Raw genomic sequence first — 21,745 nt, 5'->3', positions numbered from 1 at the left:
CTATTTCATCATGCTAATTTTTTTCCCGGGTAGTACATGTTTTTAATAATACAAGACACACAGACACGCGTGTGTGTGTGTGTGTGTGTGTGTGTGTGTGTGTGTTTGTGTTTGGTTTACATAATTAGACCAGACACAAAAATTGTATTTCTTCTTTATTTTAAAAAGTGAAAATGTAAAGGAATATTCTTTAATATTTAAAGTACATACTTTGTTTGGATTTCATATAAGTCTAGGTAATTGTACCTCTGATAAAATTAACTTGAAATACTGGTATATAGGTCCATGCATTTCTTAAGATTCCATATGTGAAATGAGAACATCGATAGAAGAAACAGATGTCATATTTAGAGAAACTTTTAGGATTCCATTTATTTTTATGTTCATACTATTTTAAATGCAATAAAAATATTCAAAATGTAAAATAGACACACAATTCTTTCCCTTTGAAAGCTATGCCTCCCAGAAAAGTATCTCTTTTGGAATAAAACCTCGAGACTAGCTGGGAGCAACATTAAGGGCAATTTTCAACAACAGGTTTTTCTTCCATTTACTTCATCAGTACAAAATCAGATTTTATAAATTTTTGTTTCATTTACTGGGTTTAAAATAAGGAGAAGGGTCAAAGCTGCTGATAATTATTCCGTCAAATCAAGCTTCACAGATAATAGTTTTCTGCTGAAATACAGATCAAGATCAGTTTTTCCAAAACCTGGCTATCACCTGGGGAAGCTTTATAAAACTATGAATTCCTGGGCCCCAGGACCTTCATTTTTAAATCTCCCTGAGTGTTTTTAGTGCAACTGGTCTAGCACCAGTGTTCAGTTTATCAGCACTGGCGCAAATGAATGCTGGGATTTCATCACTAGTAGATTATAACGAGAGTTTAAACTGCTGCACTTTGACTGAGGAATAACATTTCTGTCTTCATCCTTCTTACCAGGGTGTTCTCACTGGGTTTTCATCCCAGTCGTGTTACAAGTAAAACTTTGTTCTTAGTCTGTTATTGCTGTTTGTGTTTTAGGACAAAAACTACATTATCACTACTTCTTCACAGCAGAACTACCGTCTCATCATTCAATGTGCTATCATTTCATGGCCAGAATTTTGTGACTGTGTTATTAGCACAGACTCAGTAAAAGTTTCAGATTCTAGCAGTGAAGATCAGGTGGCGAGCCCCTGTTCTCTGTATTAAGAGGGTTTGTATGTGGGAGAGAAGGGTTTTATCCGAAGCCGATGGCTGAGGTTTGGAATTGCGGATTCCTCTGGAGTATGTACAGTATCTAAATTCCTTTACTAGTCCCACAAAAGCTCCACACTGCCAACTTCTCTGACTGTAGAGCTCTAAATTAAGGCCAGTTCCTTTGCTCATCCCACAAACCCTTTCATGTTTCCTAACCGCAGCCTGAGAAAGGCGCCTTGGTTTCAACAGCAGCAGACCAGCATATGTTTACTTAATTCCTAAGACATGATGACAGTGGTCTCTGTACCACTAAAAGCTTTTCTCTCTCGTATTTTCGGTCGAGGCCGATTTCCAGGCTCTCCTTGCGTGTCACGTGTGTTTTGCAGTGCCTTCAGTGCTGCCCACGAAGAGCAATGGAAGTTCAAGGAACAGCAGCTGAAAGTACAGATCGCTCAACTCGAGACTGCCTTAAAATCTGACCTAACAGACAAAACCGAAATCCTTGACAGATTCAAAACTGAAAGAGGTACACCTAAAACGACTACTGACTTCTTCATTTCAGACATCTGTGTTACTCCTGGTTATTCACCGGCTCAGTCAGCACCGACTGTGGCACCTACTGTTTTGCCAGGCACCTTGCTCCATGTAGGGGACATCGCTTATATTAACAGCCATCCACTTTCATGAGTTTATTGGTCGCTCAAAGTTTCCATTTACTCAGCCTAGCATATACGCCAAAGGAGTTATTTCTTCACCAGAGATACTTTTATTCAGGTTGCCTTTCATTTGTTTTGTTTTGTTTTGTTTTCCTAAATGTCAAGCCTTGCTGTATTCAGCAGTTGACAAGCATTTATTGAGCCACCAGTATGTGCTAGGCACTGTTCGAAGTTCTGGGGGACACAGCAAGGAGTAAAACAAAGGCCTTGCCCTCATGCAACATAAATTCAATAGGGAGAAACTGCCAATAATTAAATAAATGTGCAACATGTCAGGTGGCGGCAAGTGCAGTGGGAATAAAAACAAAGCAGCATAAGATGACAGAGGAGCAGAAGTAGTTTCTTGCTAGTTTTGGTAGGTCGAACAGGGAAGATCTCTGTGATAATTAGATGTCTAAATCTACTCCGTGACAGTGAACTTAAATACCAGGCAGACTTGTCAAGATGTCCCTGCTAAAATAATAATCATTAATAAGTTTCATATGCGACTCACAGATCTCACCCTTCTCATCTCATGGAAATAAAATATAATTAAAGTAGATGTCTGATTTACTAGATTATACACACAAACGCACAACAGGGGAATTGAATTATTTGTTTCAAACGTTGTATCTGTTGCTCATCCACTACATAAACCAAGTGATGTGATAATAAGGTTGCTTCTTTTGAACATTTGCGATTCTGTTGCATGAGAGCATTTCAAAGTTTAATGCAGGCTCAGTTAAAAAAATAAAAATTACATACCTAGTCAGTACTCTATATATTGATTTAGATCACAGTGCCATATTTTATTAACTATAAGAGAGATTTTTTTTTTCCCATTTTGACATCTCTGAAGTTGGGATGCATCTTGTAATTGATAACATTTTAAAATTATGGTCTGACCTTTTTTAATATTTTAAGAAGTCTGAAATCGATGTACTCTTAATTTCGGTGAAACACACACATGCGGCATTTATTTACCAAGTGATTGAATTTTGTGAAAAATTATTTATGAATTTTTCTTGGGAATATTGTGAGTAGAATAAGATGATGACATGGTTTGTGACTGGGTGGGTATTTAAAAGTTTTGATGTCAAAGATATATAGTTCCTGACTTTAATGTGATACTTAACAGAGTGCTTTTGTTTAGTAGTTGCTCAGTAAATCCTTGTTGACTGAAGGAAGCAGAAGCTCTCTATGTTCCCTCTCTGTTTTCCAAAGACAAATATAAACTCATTCTTAAAGGAAGAGAAATGAAAAAAAACCTCTCTTATTTCTGTGCTTTCTGTATTTCCCTAAATATTAAAAATTCCAAAACTCTTTATCTCTAAACATCTGCATTGGTCTCTCGAAAGAAACTCTTAAGGGGATAGAATCTTGGTGATCTTTTTTTTTTAAACCTATCTGTTGTTGTTGAATTAATTCCAAAGCTGCTTTTAAATGATTAAAACTACAGTTGCTAAGTTATTTTAATCCACCATTAATCCATTCCTCATCTTTTTTTACTAGTTTTTATGTCTTTTTAGGATTTTTTGAGTGATTAAAAATAATTCATGTATAACCATTAAAAAAAGTTCAGTAAACAAAAAAATAACTTTCTAAAAGTCACTCAATCACACAACCACAAGATAATCACTATTAATATTTTTATGTGTGTCCTTCCAGAGTTGTTTCTATATGCACAGACACTGTTTTATAATGTGCTTTTTTATTTACTCTATTATGAAATCGTTCCTCAGTATAAATGTAAATCCACATCATTATCATTTATAATGGCTGTCATAGATTTCCATGTGAGGATGTACCAAAGATTGTTTAACAATCTTCTGTGGATGAATTTTTAAATAGCTTCCATTTTTTTAAGTATCATAAACATCTTTCTACACAAATCTTTACACATTTATTCATTGGTTTTGTTAAGAAAAATTGCTAGAACTGAATCTTTTTAATACAATTGTTATTTTAGTTATTTTGCTTGACTACCTGAAATGTATAGATCTAATGATTTAGGTTTGGGGGTTTTTTGTGAAAATGTTACAATAGATTATAAGAAAAATATTACAGCCTTGAACCATTTTTTCCAGGGAAATACTAAACAAAAAGAATTGAAATGATTTATATAAGGAAGTCTTTTAATATTTAGAAAGTTCCTTTTTGTATTACAGATTTTGAAATTGTTTCATTTTACTTTGAAGTCTCTTCACACATTTACCTTTTCATGTATCAAGTGTTCCTTGCCAGAAGATGTTTCCTTGGGTTCTTAGAGTCATTCATCTAACTGGCAAATTATTTTTAGAGAATACTCACCTCTTTATTCAAGGTACAAATTAGTTTCAGATTGTGTGAATATGTGGGGGAAGGATATGTAAATGCAGTTTGCATTTGGTTAATGCTTAAATTAACTGCATGTGTTTAAAGGCCCTGCTTTTGAAAGTTCCTTTCTATCTTTAGCTGAAATGCATAATTCAGCATAATGCATATGGTTATATTGATCACAGCTGAAGATATTAGCACAAAGGAGCTCTGAAAATTGTTTAGTTGAATTGTTCTCTGCACTCTGCTTATTAATGGTGTGCTTGAAGAACATAATTTTGAACGAGTAAAATGTTATCTCATTTGAATAAAATGCTGTTTAGCTTAACCTGCTTTTTGTGAAATCATAAGGTAAAGAGGTTATTTTTCATCTTGTACAGGATGCTTTGATTTTTTCATATTATAATTCAGCAAGTCTCTCTTCTTTGAACTACAACATCTCCGTGCTTTTTAAAGAGCCAGGAGTTCTATCCCCAATAAACAGTTTGAGAAAGGAAAAATGTTGTGGATAATTCTACATAAAATTTAGTAGAGAGAAAGGTACTGGTGTTTAGTAATGTCGTCTTCCACTAATAAGTTATTTTCTCACTATTAACACCCTAGTTTTAAAAAGATTAGTGAAACGGGGACATTGTTGTGGAAACAGAAACCAGCAAAGGAAGAAACATTTGAATAAGTTTATTTATACCTACTAGCATATCATTCTTAGGACCCTGCTCTGAAATATTGAAAGAATAGAAAAACTAGAGCATAAAACTAGAAATCAAAATACACTCTGTCTGGATGAAGGTGGAATAATCATGTCCTTTACCCTTTACCTCATTCTCAAAACCCATAACACTTCTTGCAGGCCAGAGAAGGAAATTATATCATCCTCAAGACCCTTGGTTTTACATTTTTCTTACTGTATTTACCTTCTTTCTGTTACCTAACCATTCCTATCTAGATTTTTTTGAACCTCATAAAATAAAGCATTCTGCATTCTTATTCTACTCTGTAACCGAAAAAGTTGTTTATCTCCTCTACAAATTCATATTTATTATTAATCCTAATTTTTAGTTTAAAGACAGGCATTTGACCCTTACCTTCAAAATTTCCAAATACTGTTCTCATTTGGAAACTCTCTCATTTAGGTCACTGAGTATTAGCAATTTATCCTCTAGTATAACCTTTTAACCTTTAATCAATAAGATAAAAAACGTTTATATATTTGATATTAAAATGTCTCTGCGTACCCCAGAGTCACAGTGTTTTTCCTTTTTAGTTTGCCAGGAAATATGTGACATTAAAAATATCCAAATTTAGTCCCTTTCTTCTTAATTGTGTAATTTACGATTTTCACTTACATGTAGCATTTCTAGCTGAGGAACACAAAGCATTATAAAAGTCAAAAATGTATTTTTGTATAAAATGCATTCAGTGTGCAAATGTATTCATGTAAGGAATTCTTGGCAAGTGTGTTGACTTGCTTTTTTTTAAGAAATGGAAACAAAAATGTACAACTTGAATTGAGGACTTTTGATAAACACAAATCTGTGAAAATAGGATGAGATTAGTGGAGACACTTTGGATGACATGGTTTAGAGTTAGGCTACAGGGAGCCAAAAAGGATGCTTGACCCCCACAATGAACTCTGTTGAAGAGTACGCTTAAGAACATGAGACTAAAGAATAGATTTGGTAGCTAGCTTTTTTTTTTCTATTAAGTTAAGCATTATGTTTAATGCAGGGAGCAAAAAATTAGTCTCTTTATGGATTTACTGTCTCCTGTAGCTCTACCCTGTGCTGTTGCTTGTGGGTTCAGGCAAATGAGTGCCTGGGCGAACGTAACCTATCTCTACTCCTTAACAAGAGCTCTGGGTCCATGTCCTACCAATTAACAGCACGAACTCAATGAATAAAGAGCACACATGAATTATTACTGAGGCTACCATGCGCACTGGCTGAGAATCCATTTCTCCTATCTTAACAGATTTGTTCAAAGTGGGGTTGATTAAAATTATGGGTTTAGTTATTACCAGAGAAATTATGTTGTTTTGATAAAAAGACTTTATGCTAAATTGGGAAAAGAAAACTTAAGGAAGTCAATTAAAACACGAAAAGACAAAAACAATTTTTTTTGCATGCCTTTCAGGACCCTTAATAAGTAAGTAAAAATCATAGATTTAGAAACATATTTTCTTAGGTATTTAGATAGAATGTTCCTTTGAAGTCCCAGAGGCCACAATTTCCTTATATTAATGCTGTGAACTTAAGTCTTCAGTTTTTGATAAGCAACTGGATCATATGGTAGACACATGATAGTGTTCATTTGTTCCTCATTCTCTCACTGGCTTTGTCTAGGTGCTAGCACAATTTCCTCTCTGACCAGAGCAATACTAGTTCGAGCTTGGTGTGTATCAGGAATTAAATTAATTTTAAATGCGTTCTTATGCCTCATGCTCTCTTACCTTTCTAATTGTATCAACTTTATTTTTAAGACCAAAATGAGAAACTCATTCAAGAAAACAGAGAACTACAGTTACAGTATTTGGAACAAAAGCAGCAACTTGATGACCTTAAACACCGCCTGAAGTTTTACAACCAGGTGAACTATTTTCTTATTTAGGAAATAAATGCCAAATTTTTATCTCAATATTTTATGCCCAGAGGAAACTATGCTGCAAAGCAAAAGAGTACAAATGTATTACTTAGTTTCTTAATTCATGGTTATTAAGCAGTTTACACTTCAGGGGGAGATTCTGAATAGTTGGGATGTTTCATATACTTAGTTTCTTAATTCATGGTATCAGGCAGTTTATGCTCCGTGAGGATAATCTGCATAGTTGGAATGTCTCTTGTACTTTCCATTAATATCTCATTGTGAGCTTTTACTTACTCTGTCTTTTGCAGGAGAGTGATATTAATGCTGATGAATTGAGTGAAGCTCTCCTGCTTATAAAGGTAACTTTCTGAACTTCACCATGAATTTCATGTCTACATATAACTATTTCAGCATAATGATGACCCTTGTCTGTAACCCTTATACTTGGAGAATGAATTATTCAGGAAAGTGGTCAGGTGACATTTAGTTACAGCATATACATATTTCATAATGACATCAAAATTACATTAAAATAGACCTCAAAAACTCTTATTTAAAGCACTTTCTCCAACTGTAACAAACATTTCACTTTTACACACCTCACTATAAAACTAATCAATAATTTTCTGTCCCAAGAGACCTTGGTACACCCTATTATCTTAAATAAAATATCGAATTGTAAATGTTACCAGAAGATATTTTTCAGTCCTAGGATATTCTGTTATTTATAAGAAGACACGAGAAAATACATTTCTTTCCCTTTAGATCAACACAGTGTAGCTTTTAATCAGTTGAAGAAATGGAAATAAATATACATGATTCTTCTTTATGTCATGAAGTAGTAAACTGTTTTTTGAATTCTCTGTAATTGTTCCAAATGACTATCCACATATATTTTCTGTATCAGGATAGTTTTGTTCCCGATGGAAAATGGAAATATATCTGTTTTCAATTAATGATTATTCCTTGCTATATCTATATTAATTCACATGATTACGTTTTAGAAACTCTTATTTCAGTAATAAAACATGTTTTTGTTTTAGGCTCAAAAATCACAAAAAAACGGAGACCTTTCCTTTTTAGAGAAAGTAGACAATAAAATTAACAAAGATCTAGAGCGCTCCATGAGAGAGCTACAAGCAACACATGCAGAAACGGTGCAAGAACTTGAAAAGACACGAAACATGCTAATTATGCAACATAAAATTAATAAAGATTATCAGGTAATGTGCTGCACGAAGACAGGATAACAGGCTTCCTGTGATATTCTACTGATGATTTACTTTTCTAAGCAGTATTATGTATTATCATCGGTTATAATCTCTTACCATGTATTACCACATGCCTGGAATTTGGCCTTGTAACTAGGTGCTTAGAGTAAATAGTTTAAAAACAAATAATTTTTTTAAAGGCCTGGTTTTAGAACAGAAACAGCGGCCATGAATTTACCTGTGCCAGTATTAGCACATTGTGCGAATGCATTGTAGTGCTTCTGCCACAAGCACATGTTATCTTAGCCTTTAACAAACAGGAAAATCACCTCCAGGAGAAGGAATCTGGGGTCTTGTTAATTTTGTTTCTGATTTAAGAACATTGCCAAGCATAATTTTCTAAACTGTAAGCTATTTGAGGTCAGAAAATCACGGTTTACAGCTCCTGAGATCCCCAGGATCTAGGAAATGCTTGAGTCAGAGTTGCTTTAAAAAATGAAAATGGAACTAACCCTAAGTATTGAAACTTGTTATCTCATATTTTTTAGATGGAAGTTGAAGCAGTGACCCAGAAGATGGAAAATTTGCAGCAAGATTATGAACTCAAAGTGGAACAATATGTTCATCTTCTTGATAGCAGAGCTGCACGCATTCAGAAACTAGAAGGTACAATTCTTTGTCCACAGTACCTAGATGAATGGGTTTTACAGTAGTTGAAAATGTCATCCAAATCTACATTCATGATTTCTTTTTGCTCTGTTTTTTTTCTAATTCATAGCTGTAATGAGAATTTACCAGAAAGGTTGTTTTTATCTGATTCTTTTCTACTCAAGAATTTTTAGTAATTTTCTATTGCTTTCCAAATTCAGTGTTGCAGGCAAAATTTCATAGTACTTTATGGAGTACCACAGAACTTCAGCACCCCATTCCTCATTTCTCTTCTAAGCAAGCTGTGTATCTCATCCAAACAAGTCTGCTTGCTCTTTGTCAGATTCACCTTTCTCAGTCCTACCACTGTACCTTTGCTCCACCTGAGCCTCCTTTTTACCCAACATATACCCTTTTTACCCTGCTTTGAAATCTAACCAAATGCAGTGCCTGCCTCTGCCAGAAAGCTGGCTCCCATCATTCCTAGCTATTCCTCTACTTGAAATGTCCTTGCAGTAGTTTCCAGGCTTGAGCGAGTATGAAAATCACATGAGGAACTTGTTTCAAATGTAGCTTCCTGGGACCTACCCCTAGAGATCCAGGGGTTCATGATTCTATATATTTAGAAATAACTCCGAGTGATTCAGATGGCAGGTGCAAAACTACACTTTGAAAAACACTAGACTTAGTACTTCCCATTTTCCCTCTTATGTACTCAAAAAATATGTGTGGGGATTATATTATGTAAGTGTTCTTCACTGTTGGAGTTTTGCATATTCCCTGTGACTGCAATATAAATTCTGTGAGGCTAAGTACTGAGTTTCTCTTTCATATCTCCTGCCGTACAGTGTTTAATTCGAATGATTGATGCCAGCAGTAATTTGACACTCTTAAAAATTACTGAGGATCCCAAAGTCCTCTTGCTTATATGGGTTCTATTTATCATACTACGAATTAAAAGAGAAATTTTGAAAATATTTATTTTATGTCATGCTAAAATAATAAATCCATTACATGTTAACATAAATTACAGTATTTATTTTTTAAAAGCTGTATTTTCCATACCAAAAAAAATAGTGAGAAGAGTGACGTTGTTTTAAATTGTTTTACATTTTTTTAGTTGTTTGACGTTTTTGCAAACTTTTTGGTGTATACCTTAATAGAAAACAGCTGGGTTTTTAGACCTGCTTCTGCATTCAGTCTGTTATGATATCACACATTATGTAGTCTGGGGAACTCCATTAAACACTTGTGAGAGAATAAGAATGAAAAAGGCAAGTGACACACAGGATTATTTTAAAAACAGTTTTGACCTCACAAACCTTCAGAGCAGTTTCAGGGATCCTCAGGGTTCCCAAAGCACACTTTGAGAACCACTGCTTTAAGTAGAAGGATTCAATAAATATCTTTATGTGCCTGAACAGGGTTTTCTAAAAGTCAAAGAGAAGTATATACCTTTTATTTCAAGTAGAACTCAATAAAAATTTGCTTAATAGAATTTTCCTGAATAACAAGGAGATCACATAGTTTGGGATTTTCATCGCCTTTAGTCTTACTAAATCTTCACCAACGTATCTCATCTGTCCCCTAAATTCATTGATTGATTCCTTAAACATGCTCAGGCTCTTAATGCATCCTAAGCAATGTGCTAGGCAGGAAGAATCCAAATAGGAAAAAAAGAAAAAAGCTCAGGTACCAGCCTCCAGGAACTCCTAAGATGGAGCACATAGGTTAGGGGCGCCTGGGTGGCTCAGTTGGTTAAGCGTCTGACTTCGGCTTGGATCGTGATCTCATCGGGTCCTGGGATCTCCCTGCTCATGATCTCAGGTCCTGGAATCGCCCTGCATTGTCATGTCTGCCGCCCCTGCCCACCTCAGGCTCCACGCTCAGCGGGGATTCTATTTCTCCTTCTCCCTCTCCCTCTTGGTCCTCCCCCCTGCTCATGCTCGCTTGCTCACTCTCTCTCTCTCTCTCAAATAAGTAAATAAAATATTTTTTTAAAAGAAAGATAGAGCACATAAATAGACAGTTATACTTGACCATGAAGAGTGTGAAGCTAGGAAAATGCAAAAGATACCAAGGAAACATTGAGGAGAGAATGCTTATTTAAACCTGAAGATTCAGAGAAGACTCCACAAAGTAGGTTTGGAATCTTTAAAGATGACAGAATTCACCACTAAGTAAAAGCAATGAAAGGCATTCCAGACAATAGAGGATGCAGGTAAAAATGCCCTAAATGTGAAGCACTGCCTTTCATTTGCAAAACTGCACCCAGATCTATCTAATTGGAACTCATAATTAGTAAAGGGAGGAGTATCTCTCCAGGTAAGGTTGGGAAGAGTCAAATCATGAAGGCCCTGTTTGCCACCTTGAAGAGTTTGAAACTTAATAACCTGAAAACCACTAAGCAATTTTGAAGATAGGCAGTAATACACCCAGAACTACATTTTGGAGATTATGCTACAGTTATTAGAAAGAAGATTTGAAGGAAGGAAGCACTTTGGGTTCCATAATAATCTGGGTAGTAAACACTGGGAACATAGGTAAGGTAGCATTAGTGGACAGAGAATGGACAGGGACAAACTTGGAAAGACTTAGGAGACAGGTTTTTTTTGTTTTGTTTTTTTTAAGAGTTCATTTAATTTGAGAGAGAATGAGATAGAGCATGAGAGGGGGGAGGGTCAGAGGGAGAGGCAGACTCCCCGCTGAGCTGGGAGCCCAATGCGGGACTTGATCCCGGGACTCCAGGATCATGACCCGAGCCGAAGGCAGTCACCCAACCAACTGAGCCACCCAGGCGCCCCGAGGCAGTGTTGAATAGTAATGACCCTATGGATGTGGGGACAGTTAAGAGAAAGAGAAACTAGAACAATTCTGTAGCAACAAGCTTAGGCAACTGGATGAATGCTAACACCAGCGCTTGAGACTCAGAGTACAGAAATAACTAGAAGAGAGTACTCTACATTGGCTCTATTCTATTTTGGATATATTGAGTTTGATGTGGCTAGGGGATATCTAGACAGAGGGCCCAGCAAGCCATGAGATGTATGGGTCTGGAGTTCAGGAAATAAATCTGAATTAAAAGTGGAAAAAGGGGAGTCTGCATATTGATAGTAGCAGAAGTCATAAAAGATAGAGGTTACCCATAAGAATATGTACACTAACAGAGAATAAAAACAGGGCCCCCAGCAAACTATGAGAAAAAGAGAAACCCTTTAAAAAAACAAGAGAGGTAGGAGAAGCAGGGCAGCTGATGACATGGAAACCAGAGTAGGACAGAGGTTCATAAAAGGGAAAGTGACCATCAATGTCAAGGAAGGAAAGAAATCAAGTGATACAAGGACCAAAGTCTATTCCATCTAGCAATTAATTCATTATCGGTGACCTTTTCTGGAGCAGTTTCATGAGAAAAGTAGGGCAGATACTCTTTGCAGGAGGTTGAAGAGTGTCTGTTAGATGAGGAATTGTAGACACAAGCATACGTTACTTTTTCCAGAAATTTGGATGTTAACATGGGGATAAAATGTGTATCTAGAGAGAGATATAGCTGTTTAAAAAGCAGCTTTATGGAAGTACAATTAACATACTTTAAACTGCACAGCCTGGTGAGTTTGGGCCCATGGCTACACTGTGAAACCATCACCACAATCAAGGCAATAAATATATCCATCACCCCAAAAGTAGAAAAGTGGATATTTTAATAAGCTGAAGGGAAGGAGCCAGTGGAAAGAGAAACTGACTTTAAAGGAGAGAATATAATAAAGCAGAAGCAGAGGAATAAGGAGAATCCAAATATTTACCTCAGCTGTGCATTCAAAAGCCTTTTTCTCTTTTCTCTTTTTCCTTTCCCCTGGTACAGGCTGTATTATAACTTGAGTTGTAATTTTGTTGTTAATAAGTGATGTCAAAACAAAGGATGAATTTTTGTAGAATACAATATTACTCACAGAAAAACAGTGTAGTTATAGAATTTAAGACTGAGACTCTTCACCAAAGCAGTTAAGACTTCATACCACTTCAAAAGCCACTTTGTATCTTCATATGTCAATATTTAAAAATATCTAAACTGTGTGTCTTCTCTTGCAGCCCAATTAAAGGATATTGCCTATGGCACCAAGCAGTATAAATTTAAACCAGAAATCACGCCAGATGACTCCATTGATGAATTTGATGAAACCATTCACTTAGAACGAGGCGAAAACCTATTTGAAATCCATATCAACAAAGTAACCTTTTCTTCTGAAGTTTTACAGGCATCTGGAGATAAAGAGCCTGTCACTTTCTGTACCTATGCTTTCTATGATTTTGAGCTACAGACAACTCCCATAGTGCAAGGCCTTCACCCAGAATATAACTTCACTTCTCAATATCTCATTCATGTTAATGACTTATTTTTACAATATATTCAGAAGAATACTATCACTCTTGAGGTCCACCAAGCTTACAGCACAGATTATGAAACAATTGCAGCAGGTCAGTTGAGATTCCATGAAATTCTAGAAAAAAGTGGTCGAATATTTTGCACAGCAAGTTTGGTTGGTAAGTACAATCTTATAAGCTTTGGATATGTGAATCACTAATTTGGTTTATATATTAATATGGTGTTCTACATTACTGTCTTCTCTTAGGGATTCAAGATGCCTTGAGGGTGGGACAGTGTCCCCTAATTGATCTGCCCACAGTTGACTGGACAATCCTAAATGTCATTGATGATGTCAATTGCAATGACTATTAATTTTTTAAAAGTTTATAAGTGCAGATATTTATTTACCATATTAATACCCTTTTTTGATTAAACATTAATTGTAGATTCATCAAATATTTTTTAAGAGCTTATGTTATCGCTGTTACTAGGCATTGGAAATACAGTGGTCACCGCTAAGTAAGATAGACAGAGCCCCTACCATCATGTAGCTTACCTTCTAGAGGGGGAGACAGGCCATAAAACAAATATATATCTCATTGGGTGAAGAAAAATGAACAGGCTAATGAGAGAGATGGAAGGTTGCTAATTCAGATAAGGACTTCCCTGGTGGTTGACAGTGATAAAGACCTGAGTAAAGATCCATGACAGGATCCAGGGGAAGAATGTTTCATGCAGAGGTAACAGCAAGTACCAAGGTGGAGGGACAAACATGACATGTTGGATGAACAGCAAGAAGGCCAGTGGCTAAAGCAGAAATGTGATTAAAGCAATAGAAGGATGACTATGCAAAGTCAGTCAGAGAAAGGCAAATACCATATGATTTCACTCACATTTGGAATTTAAGAAACAAAACAAACGAACAAAGGGAAAAAAGGGGAGGGGGATGGCAAACCAAGAAACAGACTCTTAACTCTAGAGAAACAAACTGCTGGTTACCAGAAGGGAGGTGGGTGGGGGATGGGGAAATAAGTGATGGGGATTAAGGAGGGCACTTGTCATGATGAGCCCTGGGTGATGTACGGAAGTGTTGAATCGCTAAATGGTTCCTGAAACTAATATTACACTATATGTTAACTAACTGGAATTTAAATAAAAACTTAAGGAAAAAAAAAAAGGAAAGTACACTTTAAACACACACACACACACACACACACACACACACACACACACACACACACACACACACACACACACACAGTGGAAGGACCAGATCATGCTCTAGAAACTTGTAGGTCATGGTGAGGCAAATGGATTTTTTTTCTCTGGGTGATGAAACTCATTGGAGAGTTTTGAGGAGCTAAGTGACGGAATCACACATAGGTTTTAAAAAATCACCCTGGGTGCTGGGGAAAAATAGTCTTTCCGGGCCAAGAGGAAAAACTAGGACCATTATCAGGCTATTGCATTAATCTGCGGAAAGATGATGGTGGCTTGGATTAAGATGGTAATGAGAAGAGTGACAAGAAGTGGTTATTTTCAGTTTATGTTTGATTAACTTTAAGACTTGCTTATCAATCAAATGGAGAGTAATGAAGGTAATGGAGAAGACAAGAATTTCTGGCATGCACAACAAGGAGAATCATGAGCCCATTTATTGAGATAGGCCTGGGAAAGGAACAAATCTGAGGAAGAAAATCAAGAATTTTGTTTGACAAGTTAAGACTGGCTGCCTGTTGGACAGCCAAGTGGAGATGGCATGTGGGCAGTTGGATACGCCAGCCCTCGCCGGAAGGTCAGGGATAAACATATGAAAGGAGGAGTCATTACCATATGGGATATATTTTAAGCCTTTGGCCTAGGTAATATCACATAGAGAGTGAATGTACACAAAGGGGAGCAAGTGGCCAAGGACCGAGCCTTGGAAAACCACACAATTTAGAGTTCAGGAAGAAGAGACACCAGCAAAGGAAACTAAAGAGTGGCTAGCAATTTAAAAGGCAAGCCAAGAGCATACAGTATCCTTAATGGCCACACTTCCAAAAGAGGCCAAGTAAAGAAACCATTTCAAGAAGAGGGTGACTTAGCATCTGGGGAGGGATTTTATTTATTCATTGATCGATCACAGGGGTAACATTATTTACATGATTCACAAATCAAAAGGTATAAAAGTTTATACTATAAAATCTCTCTCTCCTATTCCTGTCCCTCAGCTACCCTGGAACCTCTCACCAAAGGTTGCAAATTCTTCCAAAGCAATTTTAAGCGTATACAAGCAAATATGTGTATCCATTAATATTCTCATTTTAGGACTTTTTTTTAAAATGATAGCAGATCTCAATCATGTTTGTGTGTTGATGAGAATGATCCCTTAGTGTGAAAGAAATTGATGAAGTAGAAGAGAATGGGGAAATAGTTTTAATAATATAGTATGCTCAGGAAAGTTTATGTACAGAATATCATCTATTCAACAAATATTGAGTACTAGTCCCTAGTATACTAGTCCCTCCGGTAGGAATATATCAGTGGAAACCACAGTCCTCGGCCCTCAAGAAACTTATAGTGTGGGTGGAGAAATACACTGGTGAACAGATAGTTATGTGAAAGGAATCAGTGTCCTAATGAGAGGACATATCCTTCCCCTCTTTGAAGGAAGCAGAGAACACTTAATTCCCCCAGGAGCTGTGGAGGAAATCTTCACAGAGGAAGAGCGATGAGGAGCTGAAAAGAAGAGTTGAAAAGAGTTGAGGGTGTACAGGGCAAACATGCAAGTATGAATTACATCCGGCATATGTTTGGCATAGCTGTGGCATTTGTCCGTGTACTTGTGGCACAGTAGAGAAGTGGGAAGGGGCCAAAGACTTCTCAAAAGTTGAATCATGATGTGGAATTTCATATTTATAATTTTGAGATTTCATATTGTGATTTCATATTGTATCTGTCAGTCTACATTGAGTACAACTGGTTAAAAACAAGCTACTATGGCATCAAAAAGAATGTGGAGTATTTAATACAGTGTTTAGTTTTTTTCTTTATATTTTAGAAGGATTGAAATAGTATAAATTGGAATATCTCAAACATAATTTGACATAGCTCTTTAATAATAATACTTAACATACAATGAAACTCATACTTGCAGAAGAAACTTTATTTTCTTCAGCTCTGTTCTTTGCCAATCACACATCATTTGTGCAAGTCATATATTATTTTACTCAGTATAAAATTTTAACAGTGAGTTATGCTTTGGTTTGTAGGAACTAAAGGAGACATCCCAAATTTTGGCACAGTGGAATACTGGTTCAGATTACGGATTCCCATGGATCAAGCAATTCGACTTTATCGAGAACGAGCAAAGGCTTTGGGATATATAACATCAAATTATAAGGGGCCAGAGCAAATGCAATGGGTGAGCTGGTTGGACTTTAAGACATTTTTATGATACAGAAATTTTATGTCTTTTTATGTCATGCTTTAAACCAAAATCATTTTCTTTCACAGCCATCAAGTGACTCTTTTTAACTTTTTATTTTGAAATAATTATACTGATAGGAAATACAAAAACAGTACAGAGAAGTTCTATGTACCCTTCACCCCCCTTCTCCCAGTTGTAACATCTTACCTAACTATAGTACATGATCAAAACCAGGAAATTGACACTGGTACAATGCCATTAACTAGACTGCAGACCTTATTCGGATTTTATCAGTTTTTACATGCACTCGCATGTGTGTGTGTGCATGCATATTATTAGTTCTGTGCAGTTTTATCATGTGTGTGTATTCATGTAACTACCACCACAAGCAAGATTCAGAATTGTTCCATCACTACAAAGGAACTCCCTTGTGCTACCCAGGGTACTTTTGGAAAAATAGAATTGCAGTACCCTGAATTGGAAGTTTAAATGCAATTCCTCAGAGCAGCATTTCCCAAACTGTGTTTCATGTAGTCTTAATGGCCATACTTCCAAAAGAATTCCATGATCCAATGAATGCAGAAAGCACTAAAGTGAGCAAAGTGAAATAGGGTCCTTGACTTCTCATGTATAATAAGAATCCCAAGAGGAAAGTTTAAAGTATGCACTTGAGTAACAAAGGGATAAAATATAGTTGAAACATTTTGGAATGTCTGCTCAAATCATAATTATCATTTTTCATTTGGACGACTGTCACTCCCAGTCTTTGGGGATTTATGTCTGATGGTCCTGTTCTCTCCCACTCTCTGCTCAATTATGACTAATGATTCAGGGGTATCCACCTGACCCCAGTTAAGCCAATCGGATTCTGCTTTCAAGAGAAAGCAAGACTCTCCATGCTTGGAACATGTAAAATTGAGAGCTGTGGGGCTGCCATCTTCTACCATGTTAACCAGCAAAGGAAAGAAAATGGGTCTGGAGAGAAAGAATAATGAGCAAGCATACAGAGAAAAATGGCCACTAGATCAAGTGTAAATTCTGGTGGTTTTCCAGTCCTGTTACCTTCCTCAGGCCCACCCACATTTCTGCTATACAATTCCATGAAATAACTATATGGACTTGCATTAACGTCTCTTTTTGTTGTATTTGCTAGATGGAATTAGTTTCTATAATTTTCAGTTAAATAACCATGACTAATATAACACTGATTCCCAAACTTAAGAAAGAGTGACACCTGTTTCCCAGAGATCATCTTTCTGGACTAGTATTCTTCAGAACAGACATTGGGAAATGCTGTTAATGGAAAAGAGAATTAAAAATAGACCAGGTTATTTATTTAGTTTTGTAGTTTAATTGTTTTTAGACTCCCATTTTCTGGCTTGGGTGAGTCATTTGTTGGAATTCCAGCTCTTGTGGGTAGATTTGGAGTGAGAAGCAGAGGGGGTACTTTTTAAATCATTCCACTCAGCATTCTATAGCTGAGTACAGGTTTCTTCTCAGGTTTCTCCTCTCCACACCACCAGATGTCTCTACTGAGGACATTATGAGTTTGGGTCTATTTTGCCTTCTCCAGTAAACTTCGCTGGAGTCAAAGGTTCCAGATGCTCAATCCAGATTCAGAAATGCAGTGAAAGAGGAGCCCCTTTGTGGAAAATAGAGAATTCTCCAACACTAAACTAAACAAGGCCCGGGAACACTAACATTTCTTTGTCCCAGGGCATCAGCTATGGTGGGCTTAACAAGTTAATTAGGGCAATTGTTTGTTAAAACACTTATGCACCGGCTACGTGAACAATAGTTTTATAAGGGGCCATAGAGTAGCTTCTAGTTCTGCTTTATAATTCCTTTCACTCATCTTTCTTCTTTTTCTTTTTTTAAGATTTTATTTATGTAATTGAGAGAGAGAGAACGAGAGATAGAGAGCACGAGAGGGAAGAGGGTCAGAGGGAGAAGCAGACTCCCTGCTGAGCAGGGAGCCCGATGTGGGACTCGATCCGGGGACTCCAGGATCATGACCTGAGCCGAAGGCAGTCGCTTAACCAACTGAGCCACCCAGGCGCCCCACTTTCTTCTGAAATGTCCTCCCAATCCTAACTTGTTTTTGCCATCCAGTGCTTATCTCTGACCCTGTTCTCTTTTTCTTATATTAGTTGAACTTCAATTTACTGGCTAATCTTAGGCCATGTATCTGCGTCCCCAAACACCATTGGTTGAAGATGAGGGCCAACCCAAATATAATGAAAGAATCTCTCTGGGTGGGCTCCATCAAATTCACTGGATTCTTACATAACAGTGAGTTATGATCACAATAGCTGGAGCGGTTGAAGGATTAGCTCTTAATAAAATTGTGAACTAGAGGACATTTGTCTTTGGATCCATCTGTTCACTTTACTCATTAGTTATTAAATAGAATTAAAGAATATCAATTCTTGGTTTTATTTTGTTTTAACAACAGTCTCTACAGGTATGCTCAGTCATCTATATTTATTGCTAATAGCCCAAGATCAACTGTTCACACATGTTCTAGGAAATATTAGTTTTGACTAAGAATCAGGTCTTTTACTGAGAAATTCACTATGAAGTTGAAATATACAGCTTTTTGTCCATTTACAAAATTTTTTTTGCTTGGGATTTAGCAGCTGCTATTTATCTTTTCATTGTATTATTACTATAAGATAAATATTTTTTTTTCCAGTCAAGTCAGCAAGCACCCAAAACTGCTCAGCTCAGTTCTACTGATTCCACAGATGGCAACTTAAATGAACTTCATATTACAGTCAGATGTTGCAGCCACTTGAAGTCCCGAGCAAGCCACCTTCAGCCACACCCATATGTTGTGTACAAGTTTTTTGATTTTGCTGACCATGATACAGCCATCATTCCCAGTAGCAATGATCCACAGTTTGATGATCAAATGTGTTTCCCAGTGCCAATGAATATGGATTTGGATCGATACCTTAAGTCAGAGTCTCTGAGTTTTTATGTATTTGATGACAGTGATACTCAAGAGAATATATATATAGGAAAAGTCAATGTGCCTCTGATTTCATTGGCACATGACAGGTGTATCTCAGGTAAGCATATTTATTGAGTCTATGAAATTGTAAAAACAAACCTAAATTATATTTCGGTTATGGATATGACCTTCCTAAGGTTCTCAGATAATCTTAAATGTTGGGCCTACAGTTTTTTTCCTATTTTCTTAGTAGTTGTTCTACAGATTACAATATGTATCTTACCAGTCTAAAATTAATGGTGACAACTCCATCAAAATATAGAAAGTCTGTCCCAGTATAATTCCATTTCCTCCCCCCTCCTTTGTGCTATTATTGTCATGTATTTATGTAAAGAATGCCTATATATGTTACAAATCCAACAATACAATGTTATAATTATTGCATTGTATAACTTTTTGTCTTTTTTTTTTAAGATTTTATTTATGTAATTGATAGAGAGATAGAGCCAGAGAGCACAAGTGGAGGGAATGGCAGAGGGAGAGGGAGAAGCAGGCTCCCCACCGAGCAGAGAGCCTGATGCAGGGCTTGATTCCAGGACCCTGGGATCATGACCTGAGCCAAAGGCAGACGCTTAACCATCTGAGCCACCCAGGCACCCAACTTTTTGTCTTTTAAGAAAGTCAAGAGAAGGGAGAATATCTATAATTATAGGAGACTTTCACATTAACTTGCGTGTTTACCATTTCTGGTATTCCTCTTTTTTTTTTTTTTCCTCCATTTCTGGTATTCTTTATTTCTTCTTATGGATTTGAGTTACTGTCTGGTGTTATTTCCATACTCCAATATAACTCCATTGCCTCTCTCTCCTTTATGCTGTTATGATGATATATTTTTTATCTTTATATAAGTTCAACAATATAATTTTACTATTGTTTTATGCAATTGTCTTTTAAATCAGTTAAGAGAAGAAATGACAAAAAATATATTTACACTGTCTTTCATAATTACCTATGTGATTACTTTTATTGGTCTCTGTTCCTTCGTGTTGATTTGAGATCTGGTATTACTTCCTTACAACCTAAAGAACTTCCTTTGATATGTCTTGTAACTCAGGTCTGCTGATAATGAATTCTCTTAATTGTTATCTAGGAATGTCTTTATTTTGCTTTTATTTTTTGGAGGATAGTCTTGCTGGGTATAATGTTCTTAGTCATCAGTTATTTTTTTTCTTTGGCACTTTGAGTATATCAGATGACTAATTTCTGGCATGCATTGTTTCTAATGAGAAATCAGCTGTTATTATTATGGTTCCCTTGTACTTGATACTATCTTCAATATCTTCTTTTTAGTGTGTGTGTGTGTATGTGTGTGTGTATGTATAGCTTTAAACAGACTATGATGTTTATGATGTGGATCCCACTGTGCTTATCCTACTTAGAATTTGTTGAGCTTTATGTGCAGGGTACTGTTAGGTACCAAATTTGGGGAGTTTTCTGCTGTTATTTCTTCAATTTTTTTCTGCCCTTTCTTCCCTCTTGGACTCCCATTACATGTACATTTGTGTTTAATGGTGTCTCATATTCTCTGAAGCTCTATTCATTTTTCTTCATTTTTTTTTCTCTGCATATTGGATAATCTCTGTTGGTCAGTATTCAAGTTCACTGGTTCTTTCTTCTGCCAGCTCAAATCTCCCACTGAGACCCTCTACTGATTTTTTTTTTCATTTTAGTAATTGTAACTTCAACTCCAGAATTTCTATTTAGTTCTTTCTTTTTTATAAAATTTCTCTCTTTATTATATTATTTTTTATAAATCATTGTCATCACAGTTTAATTCTTTAAATATCATTTAATTTTTTGAACATATTTATAATAGCTGTTCTGAGGTTTGTGTCTGTTAAGTGTAATATTGAAACACTGACAGAAGGTGTCTCTTGATGGCCTTTTTCCTATATGTGCAGCATACACTCCTGCTTCACATGTGCCATGATTTTTTTGTCATTGTTTAAAACTGGACATTTAGGATACTATATTATAGCAGCTCTAGATTTCAATTGTCTCCTACTCCACAGGGTGGTTCTCCTGACGTTTTTGCTTGGCAATTTGCCTGAACTAATTCTGTATCTTCCTCTCACTGTGCCCACTGATGTTTCTGCTAAGTTTTTATTTGTTTAATTTTAAGCTTGAGTCAGCGTAGTTTAGTGGTCATTGATTGGTCAGAGGTTGTACTTAAACACCTTGAGCTAGTAGGCTTCCACCCTTTGTCTGTGGATTAGCGTACGGGTTGGGTAATGAGTTTTCAAAGTTCACGCAGTCTACAGGTCTCATGTTCAGCCAGAGAAGTAGCTTATTAGAGTCTGTTCTGACTCTTACTGTTG

At 36.3% G+C, this 21,745-nt stretch overlaps 1 protein-coding gene across 1 annotated transcript in view; it reads left to right on the top strand.

Moving 5' to 3' along the window:
- The first annotated feature begins 1,462 nt into the window (after nucleotides 1-1,462).
- LOC114198873 (protein fantom) overlaps nucleotides 1,463-21,745 on the top strand; it is a 61,434-nt gene continuing 41,151 nt past the window's right edge. Inside the window, exons 1-8 of the mRNA XM_028090570.2 lie at nucleotides 1,463-1,709; nucleotides 6,674-6,780; nucleotides 7,086-7,136; nucleotides 7,821-8,000; nucleotides 8,537-8,654; nucleotides 12,723-13,175; nucleotides 16,254-16,405; nucleotides 19,107-19,485. Of these exons, the coding sequence (XP_027946371.2) occupies nucleotides 1,469-1,709; nucleotides 6,674-6,780; nucleotides 7,086-7,136; nucleotides 7,821-8,000; nucleotides 8,537-8,654; nucleotides 12,723-13,175; nucleotides 16,254-16,405; nucleotides 19,107-19,485 (1,681 nt within the window). The 5' untranslated portion in view covers nucleotides 1,463-1,468. The remainder of the gene's footprint in view (nucleotides 1,710-6,673; nucleotides 6,781-7,085; nucleotides 7,137-7,820; nucleotides 8,001-8,536; nucleotides 8,655-12,722; nucleotides 13,176-16,253; nucleotides 16,406-19,106; nucleotides 19,486-21,745) is intronic.

This window comes from Eumetopias jubatus, unplaced genomic scaffold (assembly GCF_037043125.1).
Source record: "Eumetopias jubatus isolate StellerSeaLion01/CBP00866 unplaced genomic scaffold, mEumJub1_p1.0 scaffold_10, whole genome shotgun sequence".
NCBI classification, from domain to species: domain Eukaryota; kingdom Metazoa; phylum Chordata; class Mammalia; order Carnivora; family Otariidae; genus Eumetopias; species Eumetopias jubatus.
Note: the sequence above shows the minus strand (reverse complement) of the source record. Positions and strands in the feature narration are given on the sequence as shown.